Source organism: Trichomycterus rosablanca, chromosome 27, assembly GCF_030014385.1.
Source record: "Trichomycterus rosablanca isolate fTriRos1 chromosome 27, fTriRos1.hap1, whole genome shotgun sequence".
NCBI lineage: Eukaryota > Metazoa > Chordata > Actinopteri > Siluriformes > Trichomycteridae > Trichomycterus > Trichomycterus rosablanca.
In genome coordinates this window covers 5161310-5180944 of record NC_086014.1, presented here as the reverse complement: position 1 = coordinate 5180944, position 19635 = coordinate 5161310, and the positions used below count along the sequence as shown (strand labels likewise).

General features: G+C 42.6%; 1 protein-coding gene across 1 annotated transcript in view; it reads left to right on the top strand.

Moving 5' to 3' along the window:
- The window catches only part of si:ch211-186j3.6 (neural-cadherin), a 270206-nt gene that overhangs the window by 66133 nt on the left and 184438 nt on the right, over nt 1-19635 (top strand). The window contains exons 2-3 of the mRNA XM_062989918.1: nt 15335-15532; nt 16207-16432. Coding sequence (XP_062845988.1) covers nt 15335-15532; nt 16207-16432 — 424 coding nt within the window. The remainder of the gene's footprint in view (nt 1-15334; nt 15533-16206; nt 16433-19635) is intronic.

Sequence of the window (19635 nt, the reverse complement as noted above, 5' to 3'; positions counted from 1 at the left end):
TGCTGTTGGCTGGATGTTTTTGGTTGGTGGACTATTCTCAGTCCATCAGCACAACGCACACTAACACACCACCACCATGTCAGTGATACTGCAGTGCTGAGAATGATCCACCACCTAAATAATACCTGCTCTGTGGTGGTCCTGTGGGGGTACGCAGAGAAACAGATGGACTACAGTCAGTAATTGTAGAACTACAGTGCTTCTATATGATAAAATGGACAGTGAGTGTAGAAACAATGAGGTGGTTTTAAAACAATAGATCTGTTCTTCCTATCTGAGCTGCAAAAAGCAATAAAACCGAGTCTACTATCCTGACATCTCAGAGCTCACTGCAATACACATGTAACCATCATGCAATTGGGGCCTCGAGGGGGAAAAAAGTTTGGTCGGCGTGCCGCTTTGTGCTTCTCCTCTCTCAGGATCTGACTTCTGGCTCAGTTTTGAAACAGACTTGTGTTTTACTTCTTGTTATTGTAGATTGAAAGCTGTGCTTGGGTATTTTTAGCGTGAGCACACACTGAGCCTTGTATAACATCACAAGAAGTGAAATTCGGGGTTAGAAAAACTAAACCTTTCGCTCCCCGTGCCGCCCATGCAGAGGACTTTATTTCTGCGTCTCGTTTGACGATCCCATTTGAAGTGTCCTTGATACAGTAGTGTGTGATTTGGAACACAGCCACTTTGAGTGCCTTTCTTGCCGTGAGCCGGGTCCTGTACAGACCTCGGCTGCACGCTCGTGTACGATGCTTTGTACATTATTAACAGACGTGTCTAAATGATTCATGTTGCTGAGTGCCTGGGGTGTGTTTGGCTAGTCGTGGTGGTCTGTGGCCGTATAGTGTAGCTCTGAAATGACCTAAAATCAAGCACAGACTAGGCACACAGATCGTCCGATGTTATGCTAAATAGGCTTATTGTTTGATTCTCTTTACAGTGTTCCAAGCGACTCCTCTTAGCGACGAAGCCTCCTGGTCCAACCTCAGTGCCTGACCTCCCATAGGCAAGCTAGAAAATCTTGTGGAAGGCTTAAAAGGAGAAGCCTAGAGACATTTCTAGCTGCAAATGCCCTCGGTTTTGGAAGAAAGTGTTCCTGACATATAGTGTACGTTGAGTTTGGTCCATTCCTAGTGAGACTTACTTCTCTTGCACACTTGAGTTAGTTCCTACCAAGGATGGATGGAAGGATGGAAGGATGGATGGGCGGGTGGATGGGTGGGTGGATGGATGGATAAATGAAAGGAAGGAAGGATGGATGGATGGATCTATCTATCTATCCATCCATCCTCCCTCCCTTCCATCCATCCATCCATCTGTCTACCTATCTATCTATCCTCCCTTCCATCCATCCATCCATCCATCCATCCATCCATCTATCTATCTATCCTCCCTTCCATCCATCCATCCATCCATCCATCCATCTATCTATCTATCCTCCCTTCCATCCATCCATCCATCCATCCATCCATCCATCTATCTATCTATCCTCCCTTCCATCCATCCATCTATCTATCTATCCTCCCTTCCATCCATCCATCTATCTATCTATCCTCCCTTCCATCCATCCATCCATCCATCTATCTATCTATTCTCCCTTCCATCCATCCATCCATCTATGTGTCTGTCTGTCTATCTGTCTATCTATCTATCTATCTATCTATCTATCTATCTATCTATCTATCTATCTATCTATCTATCTATCTATCTATCTATCTATCTATCTATCTATCATGTGTCTATCTATCTATCTATCTATCTATCTATCTATCTATCTATCTATCTATCTATCTATCTATCTATCTATCTATCTATCTATTCATCCATCTATCCATCCATCCTTCCATCCATCTGCCTACCTATCATCTATCCTAGAAATACTGTCTGATTTAATAAGATGAGATCATCCAAGCCTAGAACATGATGCTACACTCATTTTAGCCATACCAACAGAGACTGTTAGTGTCTCAGATCTGCACCGTGTGTGTATTGTTTTTTTCTTCGCTACTTGTTAGACACCTTTATTGATCGCCGTCCGTGTGTAAACTGTTAGAGCCTCTCACTTACTACTCATACCCGACTTTTATTGAAGTGTAGATCAGAGAACGTGAACAAAGCAGCTTCTTCATCGATCGCTCCGAAACAAAGCCTCACACTGCCACGTCTAAATCATGACATTCTCATTGATCTCATTGGTTCGTCCCCTCTCCATCCGCCTCCCCCTCTCATTCTTCCTCTGTCTGGGAGAAACAGGGTGCTGTCGCGGCCCAGCGATTTTGATAGATCACAATAATTATGATTCAATGCACCGATGCCGTCTTCTTCATCCACCTACACGCTGATTAAAGCTCCTGAGTCAGGCTAATGAGAGCGAGCGTAATTAGCCATTCCTCAGTCCCATCATGCCGTGATGCCAAGAACACACATTTCTTCTCTAAATATGCAGTTTTTCAGAAGTATAGGTGTTATCGTAGCTCAGCGTAATAAAATCGGAGGTGTTATTTGTTCTTGATGTGTGATAGCAGGTACAGAGGTTGAACTTGCTAAAACACGGGCGATGTAACTTCTCATAGACGTTTATTTATTTATGCTGGTTGGCACTTATAATGAGCAATCATGAGAAGACCTGGCTGAAATGGTACATTACATCCAATATGGTCCAGAATTGCATTTGTCACAGTGGGTCCACTGTTACCGTGTCCACTCACTGTCCACTCTATTAGACACTGCTACCTAGTTGGTCCACCTTGTAGATGTAAAGTCAGAGTTGATCGCTCATCTATTGCTGCTGTTTGAGTCGGTCATCTTCTAGACCTTCATCAGTGGTCACAGGACGCTGCCCACGGCGTGCTGTTGGCTGGATGTTTTTGGTTGGTGGACTATTCTCAGTCCAGCAGTGACAGTGAGGTGTTTAAAAAATCCATCAGCATTGCTGTGTCTTATCCACTCATACCAGCACAACGCACACTAACACACCACCACCATGTGGTGTACATATACTGTATATGTACTGCTACACTGAACCTATGTATATATACCCCTGTGTGTGTGTATATATATAGGGTCAGGGTAGCATTATGGATATAAATACAGTATATATATATGTGTGTGTGTGTGTGTATATATATATATATATATACTATATATATATATATATATATATATATATATATACTGTATATATATATATATATATATACATATATATTTATATATATATAGTGTAGCAGTGTACATACATATGTATGTATATATGTATGTATATAAACTCACAATCTAACCCAACGCTACTCTCTACGCCACTATGCCGCCCCACATCGGTTCCATATACATGCCAATTGTGTAACCTGTACTAATAACCATGATTTTACTTGCTCTAAGTTAGATATGATAGATAGATAGATAGATAGATAGATAGATAGATAGATAGATAGATAGATAGATAGATAGATAGATAGATAGATAGATAGATAGATAGATAGATAACTTTATTAATCCCAGAGGGAAAGTCAGTTATTATAGCAGCTCCAGTACAGTAAAGCCAAATGTATTAAAGTACAGAGAATAAAAGTACGAAAGTATAAAGGTACAAGAATTAAGTACACAAGTAATGTTGTACACACTATGTAATTGAATAAATAGAATAAAAAATAGTAGTAAAGAAGTATCCTGGCATTAAATATTCAGATGAGATATGTAATGTGATATACTAAGCTGTAGTAGTGTTAAATAACAACAGATATGTAGTATAGTCTTTATGAACAGAATGCTAGAACCTGCTCTATGGGTCTGTCCTGAAAGTGGTTTAGTGTTCGATGATGTCCCGAACTAGTGAATTGTTGTACAGCGAGATCGCTGCTGGTATAAACGATCTCCTGTACCGTTCCTTGTTACAGCGGAGCTGGATGAGTCTGTTGCTGAAAGTGCTCCGCTGTCTGACTAACCGGTAATGAAGGGGGTGTGATGGGTTGTCAAGTATGGTAATGAGTTTATTCAGTGACCTCCTTCCAACCACCAACTCGAAACTATCCAGTGAGCAGCCCAAAACTGAGCCAGCCTTCCTGATTAGTTTATTGAGTTTCTTTACATCCCTTGCTCTGAGGCTGCTTCCCCAACACACAAGTTGGTCACTAAGCACAGCACGTCCCTCCAGAAGAGGTTCTGAGTATCCTTCATCCTAAGTAATCTGATGGTCATGTGATTGCTCGTTATATGATCGATCCTGATAGTGATCTGTTCAGGTGCTGTGCACAGTGTTGGCGTATTTGCTATTTGTTGGCGAGAAAGTTTTTAGCCGCCACTTTTTGCTTTATTCTCTGGAAGAAATAACGATGCAGCGAGTCTTTTAATCTCTCGCTCCCCATCTGCTCGAATTCCAGAAAGGAACGAGTCAATGACGCTCTTTTTTAAACGCCGGATCGGTGAGATTTTCAGCTTCCGTTATCGTAGCCTTTCCGGGGCGACACGCAGACAGATTTTTTTTTTGTACTGAGAGTGTTTTCATGTCACGCGAAGGCTAAGCTCGGGGTTACGGTAACTACGCTTACACGCTGAAACAACAGCTTGTCTGACAGATTCTCCTAGAGGTCTGATTGCAATCAGCGTCTAAGTGTTATATAATGTCGCCGCTGCAATTTAGCTCACCAGGACGAGGAGCATTTTAATCAGCTTTCCACGAGCGCTGATAAACTCAAACTTTTCCACAAATCTACTTGTTTACGGTGCTTCAGCGCTGGGAAAAAGTATTTGCCCCCATTGTTGATTGTTCCTTGTTTTTGCATCTGTAGTTTCATTTCCACAGAATCTGCCCTGTAAGAAATACTGTTTTTTTTTGGTCTATATACACACTGATCAGCCATAACATTAAAACCACCTCCTTGTTTCTACACTCACTGCCCATTTTATCAGCTCCACTTACCATATAGAAGCACTGTGTAGTTCTACAATTACTGACTGTAGTCCATCTGTTTCTCTGCATGCTTTGTTAGCCCCCTTTCACCCTGGTTTTCAGTGGTCAGGACTCTCCCAGGACCCCCACAGAGCAGGTATTATTTAGGTGGTGGATCATTCTCAGCACTGGTGGTGGTGTGTTAGTGTGTGTTGTGCTGGTATGAGTGGATCAGACACAGCAGCGCTGCTGGAGTTTTTAAATACTGTGTCCACTCACCGTCCACTCTATTAGACACTCCTACCTAGTTGGTCCACCTCAGAGACGATCGCTCATCTATTGCTGCTGTTTGAGTCGGTCATCTTCTAGACGTTCATCAGTGGTCACAGGACGCTGCCCATGGGGCGCTGTCGGCTGGATATCTTTGGTTGGTGGACTATTCTCAGTCCAGCAGGGACAGTGATCCACTCATACCAGCACAACACACACTAACACACCACCACCATGTCAGTGTCAGTGCAGTGCTGAGAATGATCCAACACCCAAATAATACCTGCTCTGTAGTGGTCCTGTGGGGGGTCCTGACCATTGAAGAATGGCATGAAAGGGGGCTAACAAAGTATGTAGAGAAACAGATGGACTACAGTCAGTAATTGTAGAACTACAAAGTTTTTCTGTATGGTAAGTGGAGCCGATAAAATAGACAGTGAGTGTAGAAACAAGGAGGTTTTAATGTTATGGCTGATCGGTGTGTATATACAGTATATATATATATATATATATATATATATATATATATATATAGTGTCAGTGTAGCGGTGTATAACACTGTTGCCTGGTCGCCTTAATCCCTAGGTGGAGCAGTAAGTTTGCATGTTGAACTTGTGTAACCTGTAACTACCTGTCCTGTCATAAATAAATAAATTAATTAATTAATAAAATAAAATAAAATAAAATAAAATAAAATAAATAAAATAAATAAAATAAATAAAATAAATAAAATAAATAAAATAAATAAAATAAATAAATACGTGTAATGCAGTGGTTTAGTCACCGGATTTGAATCTAAGAGAGAACGTTTGCGATGTGATTACATCTGAAGTCCAGACTTGCAGCATAAATGAGCAGCTAACGAATTTCTAGTAATTATATCCACTTAATTAATCAAATCCACAGGGAGCGAAACCTCAAAGGAATATCGTTAACATGTTGAGAATTAGTGCCGTGTTTACGTCGTTTGCTCTGACCAGTGTTAGAAACTGTGTAGCACTGTTAAGGTTTGTACTGTAAATCTCTTAATCACACACTCATGCTGCTCCACAGATCCTCTGGATTTACTCCTTTCATTAATAAAGCGGCCGGGCTTTGTCTGATGCTGGTTTAAGCTCATCTCACGCTGGGAAGCTGCTTTTTTCCCCCCAGCTCGCTGGTTGATGGCCCGTTTAACAAGATGGACTGGTGTGATTTGTCTTGAAGATGATATCTGTGCTGTGTTAATATCCCTGCTCGCGAGGGCTGAATTAAGTGTGGAACTGATTTCCGTGGATGATCTCGGGGATGATACGGCTGCTGGCAATGCCAGGAAGTGTGAGTGGAGGCAGAGTGAAGTAGACCTGTGGAATACTGTATCACTGGGTGAGAGGAGGCTCAGTCCTGGACTTCTGATTGAGAAAGAACAAATAAGGCTGCTTATTATATTAATATATGAGGGATCTTCAAGTTTCCGCACTTTTATATTTTGGTTGGATTTAATTGAATCATATTGGATTGGATTGGATTAAAGTGGATTAGATCTGACTGAATTTGATCAAATTGGATTAGATTAGATTAGATTGGATTAAATTGAATCAGATTGGATTGGATTGGATCAGATTAGATTAAATTGGATCGGATTGGATCAAAAAGGATCAGACTGGATTAGATTTAATTGGATTAGATTTAATTGGATTAGATTGGATTAGATTGGATTGGACTAAATTGGATCATATTGGATCTGATTGAATTAGATCCAAATGGATCAGATTGGATTGGATCAGATTGGATCACATTGGATTGGATCGAATTGAATCAGATTGGATTGGATTGGATTGGATCAGATTGGATTAAATTGGATCAGATTGGATCGGATTGGAGCAAATCGAATCTGATTGGATTGAATTGGATCAGATCTGACTGAATTGGATCGAATGGGATTAGATTGGATTGGACTAAATTGGATCAGGTTGGATCAGATTGGATCTAATTGAATTAGATCCGAATGGATCAGATTGAATCGGATTGGATTGGATCAGATTGGATCAAATTGAATTGGATCGAATTGAATCAGATTTAAACGGATTGGATTGGATTGAATTGGATCAGATTGGATCAGATTTGATTGGATTGGATCAGATCTGACTCAATTGGATCGGATTGGATCAGATTGGATTGAATTGGATCAGATTGGATTGAATTGGATCAGATTGGATCAGATTTGATTGGATTTGATCAGATCTCACTGAATTGGATCGAATTGGATTAGATTGGATTGGATTGGAGCAAATTGGATCAGATTGGATTGAATTGGATTAGATCTGACTGAATTGGATCGAATTGGATCAGATTGGATTGAATTGGATTGAATCTTCTTCCTTTTAAAGCTTCTTTGAGTGGTCCAAAAAGATGGAAATCAGATGGAGTTTATGGTCCGGTTTTAGCTCCATCTGATTTCCACATTTTTGGACCACTCAAAGAAGCTTTAAAGGGAAGAAGATTTTCATGTGATGTTGATGTAAAGCAGCGATGCATCAGTGGCTACGCGCTCAACCAGAAACATTTCGTGCTGATGGCATTAAAAAGTTGGGACGATGCTGGGAAAATGCATTGAAAGGTGATTATGTAGAAAATTAACCGAATTTGTTTTTGTAATTCTTAAATAAGCTTAGATTTTACAGCCAGGCTACGACTCTCAGTTCATAAGAAACAAAAGGTGAATTCTAATCTCTCAAGCTCTCTGGCTCACATTCCTCCATTTAACTTCGGACCTCTCTCTATACCTGGCTGCTCACGCCGTGAGAACACAGCCCGTCTCTGTGCCCGTACATGCAGTCCCAATCCTCTGAAGTGGCCCTTTGTCCTCTCTCTTTTCTCGTACTGGACTCTGCCCTGATAAAAGGCTTGTTAGGTTAAAGCAATAATGAAAGTCAAACAGCGCTCGGCTGGCAGGTTCAATCTGGGATCAAACAGAGCAATGTTGGGGCTGTCATGGGAGAACGGGGATTTCTCAGACAGGTTAAGCTCCTTACTGCAGGCGCTACACGGTGAAGCCTGCTCACTGTCAGATCCGACACGCTCAGGACCCGAGACACGTCAGGAACGTCATTTTAAACAGAATCGTTTCTTTAAAGCAGGAACGGTTTTACGGAACGTTGACATGGACACTGAGGTCTAATAACAGACCTGCTAACGTTAAAGCGTTAATAGAAAAATTAGACCCTCAGATCAGATGCCAATTTATTTGGTGCACCTACACGTACCTGCACAGTCAAAATTATTTGTTTCTTAGAACAGTGTAACTTAAGTATTTTATTTATTATGTTTTATCTTTCATTGTGCCTCCGTCTCAACTACATAATAACAATAAGTCGGTCAATGAAAACATTTAAAGTCAGTAAAATAAAGTCAAATAATGGACAGTGGTAGCTCAGCGGTTAAGGTACTGGATTGATTGATCATTAGGTTGCTGATTCAAACCCCCTGATTTAAATTAGATTGAACTGGAATGAATTGGATTAGATTGAATTGGATTGGATCGGATTATATTAAATCAAATTAAAGTGGATAAGATTGGATTGGATTAGATTAGATTAGATTAGAGATTGGATTGGATTAGATTGGATTGGATTGGATTAGATTAGATTAGATTGGATTGAATTGGATTAGATTTAATTGGATTAGATTGGCTTGAATTAAATCAGATTGGATTAATTGGATTTGATTGGATTGAATTGGATCAGATTGAATTGGATCAGATTGGATCAGAATAAATTGGATCAAATTGAATTGGATTGGATTAGATTGGATCGGATTAAATTGGATTAGATTGGATCGGATCAGATCGAATTGGATTGGATTGAATTTGATCAAATTGGATTAGATTGGATCAAATTGGATTAGATTGGATTGAATTGGATTGAATTGAATTCGATTGGATCAGATCGAATTGGATCAGATTGGATTGGATTGAATTGAATTGGATTGGATTGGATTAGATTAGATTAGATTAGATTGGATTGGATTGAATTGGATTGGATTGGATTAGATTAGATTAGATTGGATTGAATTGGATTAGATTAAATTGGATTAGATTGACTTGAATTAAATCAGATTGGATTTAATTGGATTTGATTGGATCAAATTGGATTAAATTGGATTGAATTGGATTAGATTGGATTGAATTGGATCAAATTGAATTGGATTGGATTAGATTGGATCGGATTGAATTGGATCGGATTAAATTGGATCGGATTGAATTAGATCAGATTGGATCAAATTGGATTAGATTGGATCAAATTGGATTAGATTGGATTGAATTGGATTGAATTGAATTCGATTGGATCAGATCGAATTGGATCAGATTGGATTGAATTGAATTGGATTGGATTGGATTAGATTAGATTAGATTAGATTGGATTGGATTGAATTGGATTGGATTGGATTAGATTAGATTAGATTGGATTGAATTGGATTAGATTAAATTGGATTAGATTGACTTGAATTAAATCAGATTGGATTTAATTGGATTTGATTGGATCAAATTGGATTAAATTGGATTGAATTGGATTAGATTGGATTGAATTGGATCAAATTGAATTGGATTGGATTAGATTGGATCGGATTGAATTGGATCGGATTAAATTGGATCGGATTGAATTAGATCAGATTGGATCAAATTGGATTAGATTGGATCAAATTGGATTAGATTGGATCAAATTGGATTAGATTGGATCAAATTGGATTAGATTGGATTGAATTGGATTAGATCGACTTGAATTAAATCGGATTGGATTGAATTGGATCAGATTAAATTGAATTGGATTGTATTGGATTAAATTGGATTGGATTGATTGGATCAGATTGGATTGGATTGGATCAGATTGGATTGGATTGGTCAGCACTTGTGATTGGTCAGGATTGTGGCACAGTTTCTCTGGGAGCTGAGAAGACCAGCAGTGCTGTTGTATGTGTGTTGCTGGTGTACTGTATCCTCCTGCTCTTTAACCCTATAGTCACGTATCTTGGGTCTGTGTAAGTGTGGATCTAGGCTGAATGTGTTCAGTTGTAAAAAATACATTACGACACTTAATCGCTGAATCGCTGAATCTGCTGACTGTCTTTTCATTTCTTTTCCTTAATTGGAAGCTTAATGTGGAAAAAAAGGAACTATTTCCCCGATATAATACGATTATGAAATGTACAACCCCACAGAGACGCCACACAGCCCCGCGGTGATCCCCACAGACACCGGTGGAATATTTAATCAGCTCTGAGCTCTTATCGCTTCATTCTCTACTCTCCATTTTTCCACTCACGCTACACTTCACTCGGCTCTTTCTTTTCCGCGCAGGCTGTCGGGTCTGGCGTCGGTTAGTTAGCACGCTGGGCTCCGAACGGAGGAAAAAGTTCACCGTGCCGAGGGTGGCAAATTGCTTTCGACCCTCCCTCTGTCAGCAGAAATCGGGACGGCGAGAATATTGCGGCGAGGTTCTGATTGGGCTTCGGGTAGCCGGCTAACGAAGCCAGGCCGGAGTAACTAGTGGAAAAGGCGACGTGATTTATTCACACGACAGGGGAAAAGAATTGGTGCAGCACTCCGAAAAATATGGGTTTCTGAGAGCCTTTGAGAAAAAAAGGCGTGTAGCGAGTAAAACTAGCTTGCACGCTGTAAGCCGTGCTATTATCTCTATTGTGTGCCAGGGAACGTTCGTCCAAATGGTCTGGACTGCCAGATTGTCCATTTTATCAGCTCCACTTACCATATAGAAGCACTTTGTAGTTCTACAATTACTGACTGTAGTTTATCTGTTTCTCTGCATGCTTTATTAGCCCCCTTTCATGCTGTTCTTCAGTGGTCAGGACCCCCCACAGAGCAGGTATTATTTAGGTGGTGGGTCATTCTCAGCATTGCACTGACACTGACATGGTGGTGGTGTGTTAGTGTGTGTTGTGCTGGTATGAGTGGATCAGACACAGCAATGCTGCTGGACTGAGACTAGTCCACCAACCAACAGCCAATCCAACCACTGATGAAGATCTACAAGATGACCGACTCAAACAGCAGCAATAGATGAGCGATCGTCTCTGGCTTTACATCTACAAGGTGGACCAACTAGGTAGGAGTGGCTAATAGAGTGGACACGGTGTTTGATCCACTCATACCAGCACAATACACACTAACATACCAGCACCATGTCAGTATCAGTGCAGTGCTGAGAATGATCTACCTCCTAAATAATACCTGCTCTGTGGGGGTCCTGACCATTAAAGAACAGAGTAAAAGGAGTATGTGGAAAAACCGATGGACTACAGTCAGTAATTGTAAAACTACAAAGTGCTTCTAAGTGGTCACTCTACGCTGAGAGGTGGATCGTCCACATGACCTTTGAAAGAACAGGACTGGTCAACATTGTTGACGTTTCTAAGCCCTGCGATGGATTGCCACCCTGTCCGAGGTATTCCTGCCCTTGTTACCATAGTAACAGACCCTCTGCGATGCTGCTGGAGCAGCTTTTTTATTTACATGTCCCCACTGTTTTAAACTGTTTGGCTACCAGTGACTGAACTTCTGGCTTATTTTGTACATCCATCTGATTCTAAATACGATTCTTTTGATGAATACCGGCCTAGTGGGATACCTAACGAACAAGGCCAAAAGTATGTGGACATCCGAACACGACCTTGCTACTTAACCCATTGCAAATCCTTTGGGCACTTATATAAATTGGGATCTCTCTTTAGTCATAACAGTCTCCACTCTTGTCGGAAAGATCTTCATTAGACTTTGAAGCAAATCTGGGGCCATTCGTGAGGTTGGACACCTTAATGATGGTGGATCAAAGAGCTGGAAGCATCTAATCTACTAATATAAATATATATTGCGATATTATACTGTATTATACTATAGTAATGTAAGAAATAAAAGAAAAAACGTACATTTTAAGAACTTATAGGGCATATAGGATGTATTTCTGTGCTCGTGCTATTGTGTGTAGCTGCTCATGGGTGACGATTCCCGTCTTGGCACTAATGGACCAGCCTTTTATGTGTGTCTATATAATTGTTAACAGCCGTAGACGTTATTTAAAAGGCCCTTGAAATGCCTCCTCTGATCCACTGCTGTGTGTTTTGTCTCCGTCCTGTCTCATTTTCTTAACGTCATTGGTATAAATGGGCATTTTTGAAGCGTTTTTCCTCTGAGATCAGAGTTGGAGTCTTAGCAGTGTGGACTGGTCTGCTGTGCCTGTTGGTGGGAAGGTGGGGCTGGGGTTCTCCTCTGTACCACTTCGAAAAATTGTGGAGATTAGCGTGACTTTCCATGCATGATAAAGCCCTGTTAATAAGAAGCGGTCAGCTGCTTCTTTGCGTCTGCTGTGCCTGTTGGTGGCAAGGTGGGTTTGGGGTTCTCCTCTCTACCGCTTTCAAAAGCCATGGAAATGTACACATGGAGATAAGCTCTGTGTGAGGCCTCACCAGTTAATAAGAAGTGGTCAGCTACTTCTGTGCGTGTCGGTGACAGTCTGCTGTGCCTGTTGGTGGGAGGGTGGGTTTGGGGTTCTCCTCTCTACGGCTGTAAAATGCCATGGGAAGATTTACATGGAGATTAGTGTGACCAGTTAATAAGAAGTGGTCAGCTCTTTCTGTGCGTGTCAGTGACAGTCTGCTGTGCCTGTTGGTGTGAAGGTGGGTTTGGGGTTCACCTGCCTACGGCTGTAAAAAGCCGTGGAGAGATGCACATGGAGATTAGCTTGACTTTCCATGCATGATAAAGCCCTGTGTGAGGCCTCATCGCTGGCCAGTTAATAAGAAGCGTGTCGGTGACAGTCTGCTGTGCCTGTTGGTGGGAGGGTGGAACTGGGGTTCTCCTCTCTACCACTTTAAAAAGCCGTGGGAAGATTTATGTGGAGATTAGTGTGACTTTCCATGCATGATAGGGCTTTGTGTAAGACCTCACCAGGTAATAAGAAGTGGTCAGCTACGTCTGCTGTGCCTGTTGGTGGGAAGGTGGGTTTGGGGTTCTTCTCTCTACCGCTGTGAAAAGCTGTGGGAAATAAAAAAATGAGGGGGGTCACAATATTGTGGCAGCATGGTGGCTCGGTGGATAGCACTGTCACCTCACGGCGAGAAGGTCCTGGGTTCGATTCCCAGTTAGCTTGCATGCTCTTCTCGTGTCTGCTTGGGTTTCCTCTCAGGTGAACAACGAGATGACGTGTTTGACATTGAACGTGAATTGATGAATCATGGGTAATCTGTAACTATCTGTCCTGTCATGTATGGAACCAAAGTGTGAAACATCACCCTAACATCCTAATAAACAAACAAACACGATTTTGGAGGTGGGACTATGGGTGTGGGCACTGTTGGCTCACAATCGACAGTTTATTCCAAAGCTGATGGTTGAGGTCAGGGGTTCCTTTGTTCCTCAGAAATAGTACACAACCAACTGACTAATAGCACCACTGGGGATTGGAACCCTGGATCTCAGCAGTACTGGGCTAGCGTTAATTACTGCACCACCAAAGGTTAGAAGGAGCAGAGGTCAGGGTCTAGGTAGCAGCACACTGTAAGTATTCACTTACCTTTAAGTTGCCAGATTGCTTAGAACCTGCTTCTCTACTGAGCTTTTTGTTTATTTAGTTGCACAGATCTGGCAACCCTACTTAGACTGACACACTGACTTCGAACTCCAATGAGTTTTCCATGGAGCTCGGCGGCATAGCTCGGGTATGTTCGGTGTTCGTCTGCCTTTGCCTTATCGAATTTGGCCGGCAGATGGGGCACGGAGGCACGGATGATTGACGTGTCAGTTCCTCCTAATTAACTTAATTAACTCTGAATCGGTTTTCTGCCGGTGTGGGATGCCGGCATACTCAGTAGGCGTCGTGACCCTTTTACGGGAACAGACCCCACATTGCGGAACGCTCGTATTTCCCCACCCCCAGCTCGTTTAGGGTCCTGAGGCATCCGGCAGCCTTGCTCCTGTTCTTGCCGGCTAGACCCAGACTGTGATGTTTGATTGTCAGTGACCCTGAACATGAGGCTGTACAAAAGAATGTTGAAGAAGGAGAGGGCAGTGCTCTGTGTAATAGAATGACCCGTCCAGTCACCCAACTCTAATGTAATCAAAATAGACTTACGGGTTAAAAGTTGGATTGTAAGATAGATATATATATATATACACTGATCAGCCATAACATTAAAACCACCTCCTTGTTTCTACACACACTGTCCATTTTATCAGCTCCGCTTATCATATAGAAGCACTTTGTAGTTCTACAATTACTGACTGTAGTCCATCTGTTTCTCTGCATGCTTTGTTAGCCCCCGTTCATGCTGTTCTTCAATGGTCAGGACCCCAACAGGACCACGACAGAGCAGGTATTATTTAGGTGGTGGATCATTCTCAGCACTGCAGTGACACTGACATGGTGGTGGTGTGTTAGTGTGTGTTGTACTGGTATGAGTGGATTAGACACAGCAGCACTGCTGGGGTTTTTAAATACTGTGTCCACTCACTGTCCACTCTATTAGACACTCCTACCTAGTTGGTCCACCTTATAGATGTAAAGTCAGAGACGATCGCTTGCTGCTGTTTGAGGAGCTGTTGGCTGGATGTTTTTGGTTGGTGGACTATTCTCAGTCCAGCAGTGACAGTGAGGTGTTTAAAAACTCCATCAGCATACCAGCACAACACACACTAACACACCGCCACCATGTCAGTGTCACTGCAGTGCTGAGAATGATCCACCACCCAAATAATACCTGCTCTGTGGTGGTCCTGTTGGGGTCCTGACCATTAAAGAACAGCACGAAAGAGGGCTAACAAAGCATGTAGAGAAACAGATGGACTACAGTCAGTAATTGTAGAACTAAAAAGTGCTTCTATATGGTAAGTGGAGCTGATAAAATGGACAGTAAACAAAAGGCAGTGGTAGGATGAAACCAAAGGGCTGCACAGCTGCATAATGACCAACACACAGTACCCAATACCCACAGTGAAGTGTACAGGTGGGATCATGATTACAGGGCGTCTTCTTAATAAACTACTAGCAACATTTAGGGATCGGTCAGGGCGCTTAATCTGGATGGACCCTGCGACTTTTGACCGATAAGAATGGGCCAATGAGTAATAATGAGTAATTATAAGTAACTGTGAGTAACTATGAGTAATAACACACATCTGTTCTCCTGCTGCAGGTCCAGATTGGTACTTGGTCAGAGTTGAGCTCACGGTCCTCGACGTCAACGATAACGCCCCGGAATGGACCATGGTACCCTTCCCCTACTTGGCGGTGGTTTCTCCCAGTGCCCCTGCCGGCACACTCGTCTACAAGCTGATAGCTCGAGACGGAGACGAGGGCATCAACGGGGAGGTGGAGTACTTCCTGTCCGATGGTAAGAAACATATTAAAATCCATTTTATCAGCTCCACTTACCATAGTTCTACAATTACTAACTGTAGTCCATCTGTTTCTCTGCATGCTTTGTTAGCCCCCTTTCATGCTGTTCTTCAATGGTCAGGACCCCCACAGGACCACCACAGAGCAGGTATTATTTGGGTGGTGGATCATTCTCAGCACTGCAGTGACATGGTGCTGGTGTGTTAGTGTGTGTTGTGCTGGAATGCTGCTGGAGTTTTTAAACACCTCACTGTCACTGCTGGACTGAGAGCAGTCCACCAAATAAAAACATCCAGTCAACAGCGCCCATGGGCAGCGTCCTGTGACCACTGATGAAGGTCTAGAAGATGACCGACTCAAACAGCAGCAATAGATGAGCGATCGTCTCTGACTTTACATCTACAAGGTGGACCAACTAGGTAGGATTGTCTAATAGAGTGGACAGTGAGTGGACTCTGTGTTTAATCCACTCATACCAGCACAACACACACTAACACACCACAATACTGAGAATGATCCACCTCCTAAATAATACCTGCTCTGTGAGGGGTCCTGACCATTGAAGAACAAAACAGCATAAAAGCAGGCTAACAAAGTATATAGAGAAACAGATGGACTACAGTCAGTAATTGTAGAACTACAAAGTGCTCTTCTAAAATGTTGTTACAGGAGGTGATGGCCGGTTCGAAGTGGACAGGAAGACGGGCCACGTGCGTACCACCGGTTTGCCCCTGCAGAAAGACAGAGAATACTTACTGACGGTCATGGCGGCTGACCGTCTGGGTAGTCGCAGTGTTCCTGTCATTCTTTCGGTGGTAGCTGGACCCAGGGCTCCACAATTCACCAATGCCTCCTACACCATATCTATACCGGAGAACACACCGGCCAGGCAGCCGTAAGTACAGACAAGATACAGTACTTTAGAAAGTAGTCTGCCTCTAAACCAGTGGTGTCCATCCAGCCACTCTGTACTGACCATTAGAGACATACTGACCGAATGCTCCAGATAAGCACAAACCAAAGACTATATGAGAAACCTTTGAACATGAACATGCTTAACTAAAGCTGACTAAAAACACACATTTTATAAGCCACACCAAAAACACACGCTGTTCACCAGAGCTGAGATCTCGAATACATCGTATCAACCTGCCGGCTGAGGCTGAGCGGCCACATGAACAACGATTGGCCTGTTGTTCAGATAGGGGCGGGATTACCCCGGATGGGGACTCTCTCTCAGACTAGTGCGATTACGACCTCTGCTGGCTGGTTGGTGGCGCCTGCACGGAGATGGGAAATGAGTGCGGTAGAGGGTGTGGCTCTCCGTGCACAGCGCTGTACTGCACCGCACCCGTCAAGTGCAGGTGATAAGATGTTCGATTGCTGCCCACGTTTCGGAGGGGGCGTGGAGCAGCCTCGTCCTCCCCAATCAGGAGAGAGAAAAAGGGAAGAAAAAAAAATCTACACCATTGACCGGCTAATGAATTGACCCATTCATTGGTCAATTCACACCACGATTTTTGCCCTGCTTTTTGCTAGCTGACAGGTCGCTACTAGATGTAGCAGCTCGGAGGTGAATCGGGGCTCGAAAATCAGCTCTCGATCGCTGTGTGAACTGTTCAGCGACTCGATCGCTCACGGACTCAAAAAAAATATCTAGCCTGCTAAATATCTGGACCTGTCAGCGACTCAACATCCTGTAGTATGAAGTGTTGCGATCAGGTTGTGACTGGCAGTGAGTTGGAGGTCAAACTAGATACAGGGTGAGGGAAAACCCAGGAGGTGTAAATGTGTCGATCAGGGGTATAATATAGTTTCTATTGGGATACTTGGGGTATTTGTGACCTCTTCATCACATGTGTGACCCAACAGACGATCCCTTGCTGGTCGTGTTGCCCAAACCACTCTCTCACCCAGATGAGGGCGGCACGGTGGCCAAGTGGGTAGCACTGTCGCCTCACGGCAGGAAGGTCCTGGGTTCGATCGCCAGGTGGGGCGGTCCGGGTCCTTTCTGTGTGGAGTTTGCATGTTCTCCTTGTGTCTGCCTGGGTTTGCTTTGGTTTCCTCCTACAGTCCAAAGACATGCAAGTGAGGTGAATTGGAGATACAAAATCGTCCAGGACAAACAAAACACTCACCCAGATTCTTTTATCGCTCGCTTCTTGTTGACGCACATTTTTGGACGTTATCATTAAACCCCTCATCACTTCTTGCATGTGTTTTGGTGACAAAACACAGTTTGCGAGACCAGACTGACATGTTTGAGATTCCTCCTGGTAATAGATGGTGTAGTGTCTGACCCCCTAACGACCTGAATGACTCCCAATTAGATCAAGTCGTTAATGGTACAGCAATCTGGATCTTTAATGTGCTGGTTGTTGCACCATGATGCCTTCTAGCATATCTGTAGGAACACATGCTGTGTGTAAGCTGAATCACGTGCGGGATCGTTAACACCCCAGTTATATCACGTATACCATGCTGATTCAGGCATGAGTCACTTTTCTCATTTCCAAAGACTGTCCAATTATTATAGGCATATCGAGTAATGTGTTTCTGTACTATTAACATTTTTAAAGGTGTCGTGTATGAGGAAAAGATGAAGGAAATAAAGGTTAGATATAAATCTGCAGTCAGTTCAGCTTAAGATAATAAAACACCTGTCATTTTTACTAAATGCCGTAGAGGTACTGAGTTATAAAATTCATTATCGGACGACGGTAATAAATTCGTAGGAGCAAAATATCAACTGGAGAATCCAAAAGCTTGCTAGGCTAGAAGTTACAAAAATTAAAAATTAAAAAACACAGTACACACCCAGGTTACCGAATGTTCGAACCGCTACTTTTGGGTAGACGGTACAGGCAAATCAAAACAAGGACTAATAGACTAAGAGACAAACATGTGACACAACATGCATCATTCAATGGGTACTGTGCAATTTCACTTCATCTCACTTTAAATGGGACACGTGCAACTTCTAATTTAATTTGAATAGGACGTGTGCGATAGCTTCGGTTCTGCTTCTGTTTTGTTTAAGTACTGTTTTATAGTTTTATATATTTATATTTGTACATAGTACTTTTATTGTTTGCTGTTTTTTCTTGCACCGAGAGGGGGGAGGGTTGTATTCCAATTTCATAGTGTACAAGTACCTGTACAATGTGCAATGACAATAAAGGATTCGTATTCGTATTCGTATAGAAGACCAAGTGTACAGTCAAGCCGAAAAGTCTGCACACCCCTTTCACCTTCTCCACGTTTTACTACGTTACAGACTCATTCTATAATAGATTGAGTTAATTTTTTTGTCACAATTCTACACAAAATAGCCCACAATGACAAAATGTAAATGATATGACACCCAAAAGTGAGCTGAGGTGCATTTTGTCTTCACTGATACTGCTCGAGATGTTTCTACAATTTAATTGGAGTCCACCTGTGGTCAATTCACCGACTGTAGTCCATCTGTTTCTCTGCATGCTTTGTTAGCCCCCTTTCATGCTGTTCGTCAATGGTCAGGACCCCCACAGGACCACTACAGAGCAGGTATAATTTGGGCGGTGTGTCATTCTCAGCACTACGGTGACACCTCACTGTTCCTGCTGGACTGAGAATAGTCCACCAGCCAACAGCGCCCCGTGGGCAGCATCCTGTGACCACTGATGAAGGTCTAGAAGATGACCGACTCAAACAGCAGCAATAGATGAGCGATCGTCTCTGACTTTACATCTACAAAGTGGACCAAGTAGGTAGGAGTGTCTAATAGAGTGGACAGTGAGTGGACACGGCTGTGTTTGATCCACTCATACCAGCACAACACACACTAACACTAACACACCACCATGTCAGTGTCAGTGCAGTGCTGAGAATGATCCACCTCCTAAATAATACCTGCTCTGTGGTGGTCCTGTGGGGGTCCTGACCATTGAAGAACAGGGTAAAAGCAGGCTAAAAATGTATGTAGAGAAACAGATGGACTACAGTCAGTAATTGCACTTATATATGATAAGTGGAGCTGATTAAATGGACAAGGAGGTGGTTTTAATGTTATGGCTTAGCGCCTTGCAATGTTAGTGCTCTGTCCAATGTAGACGG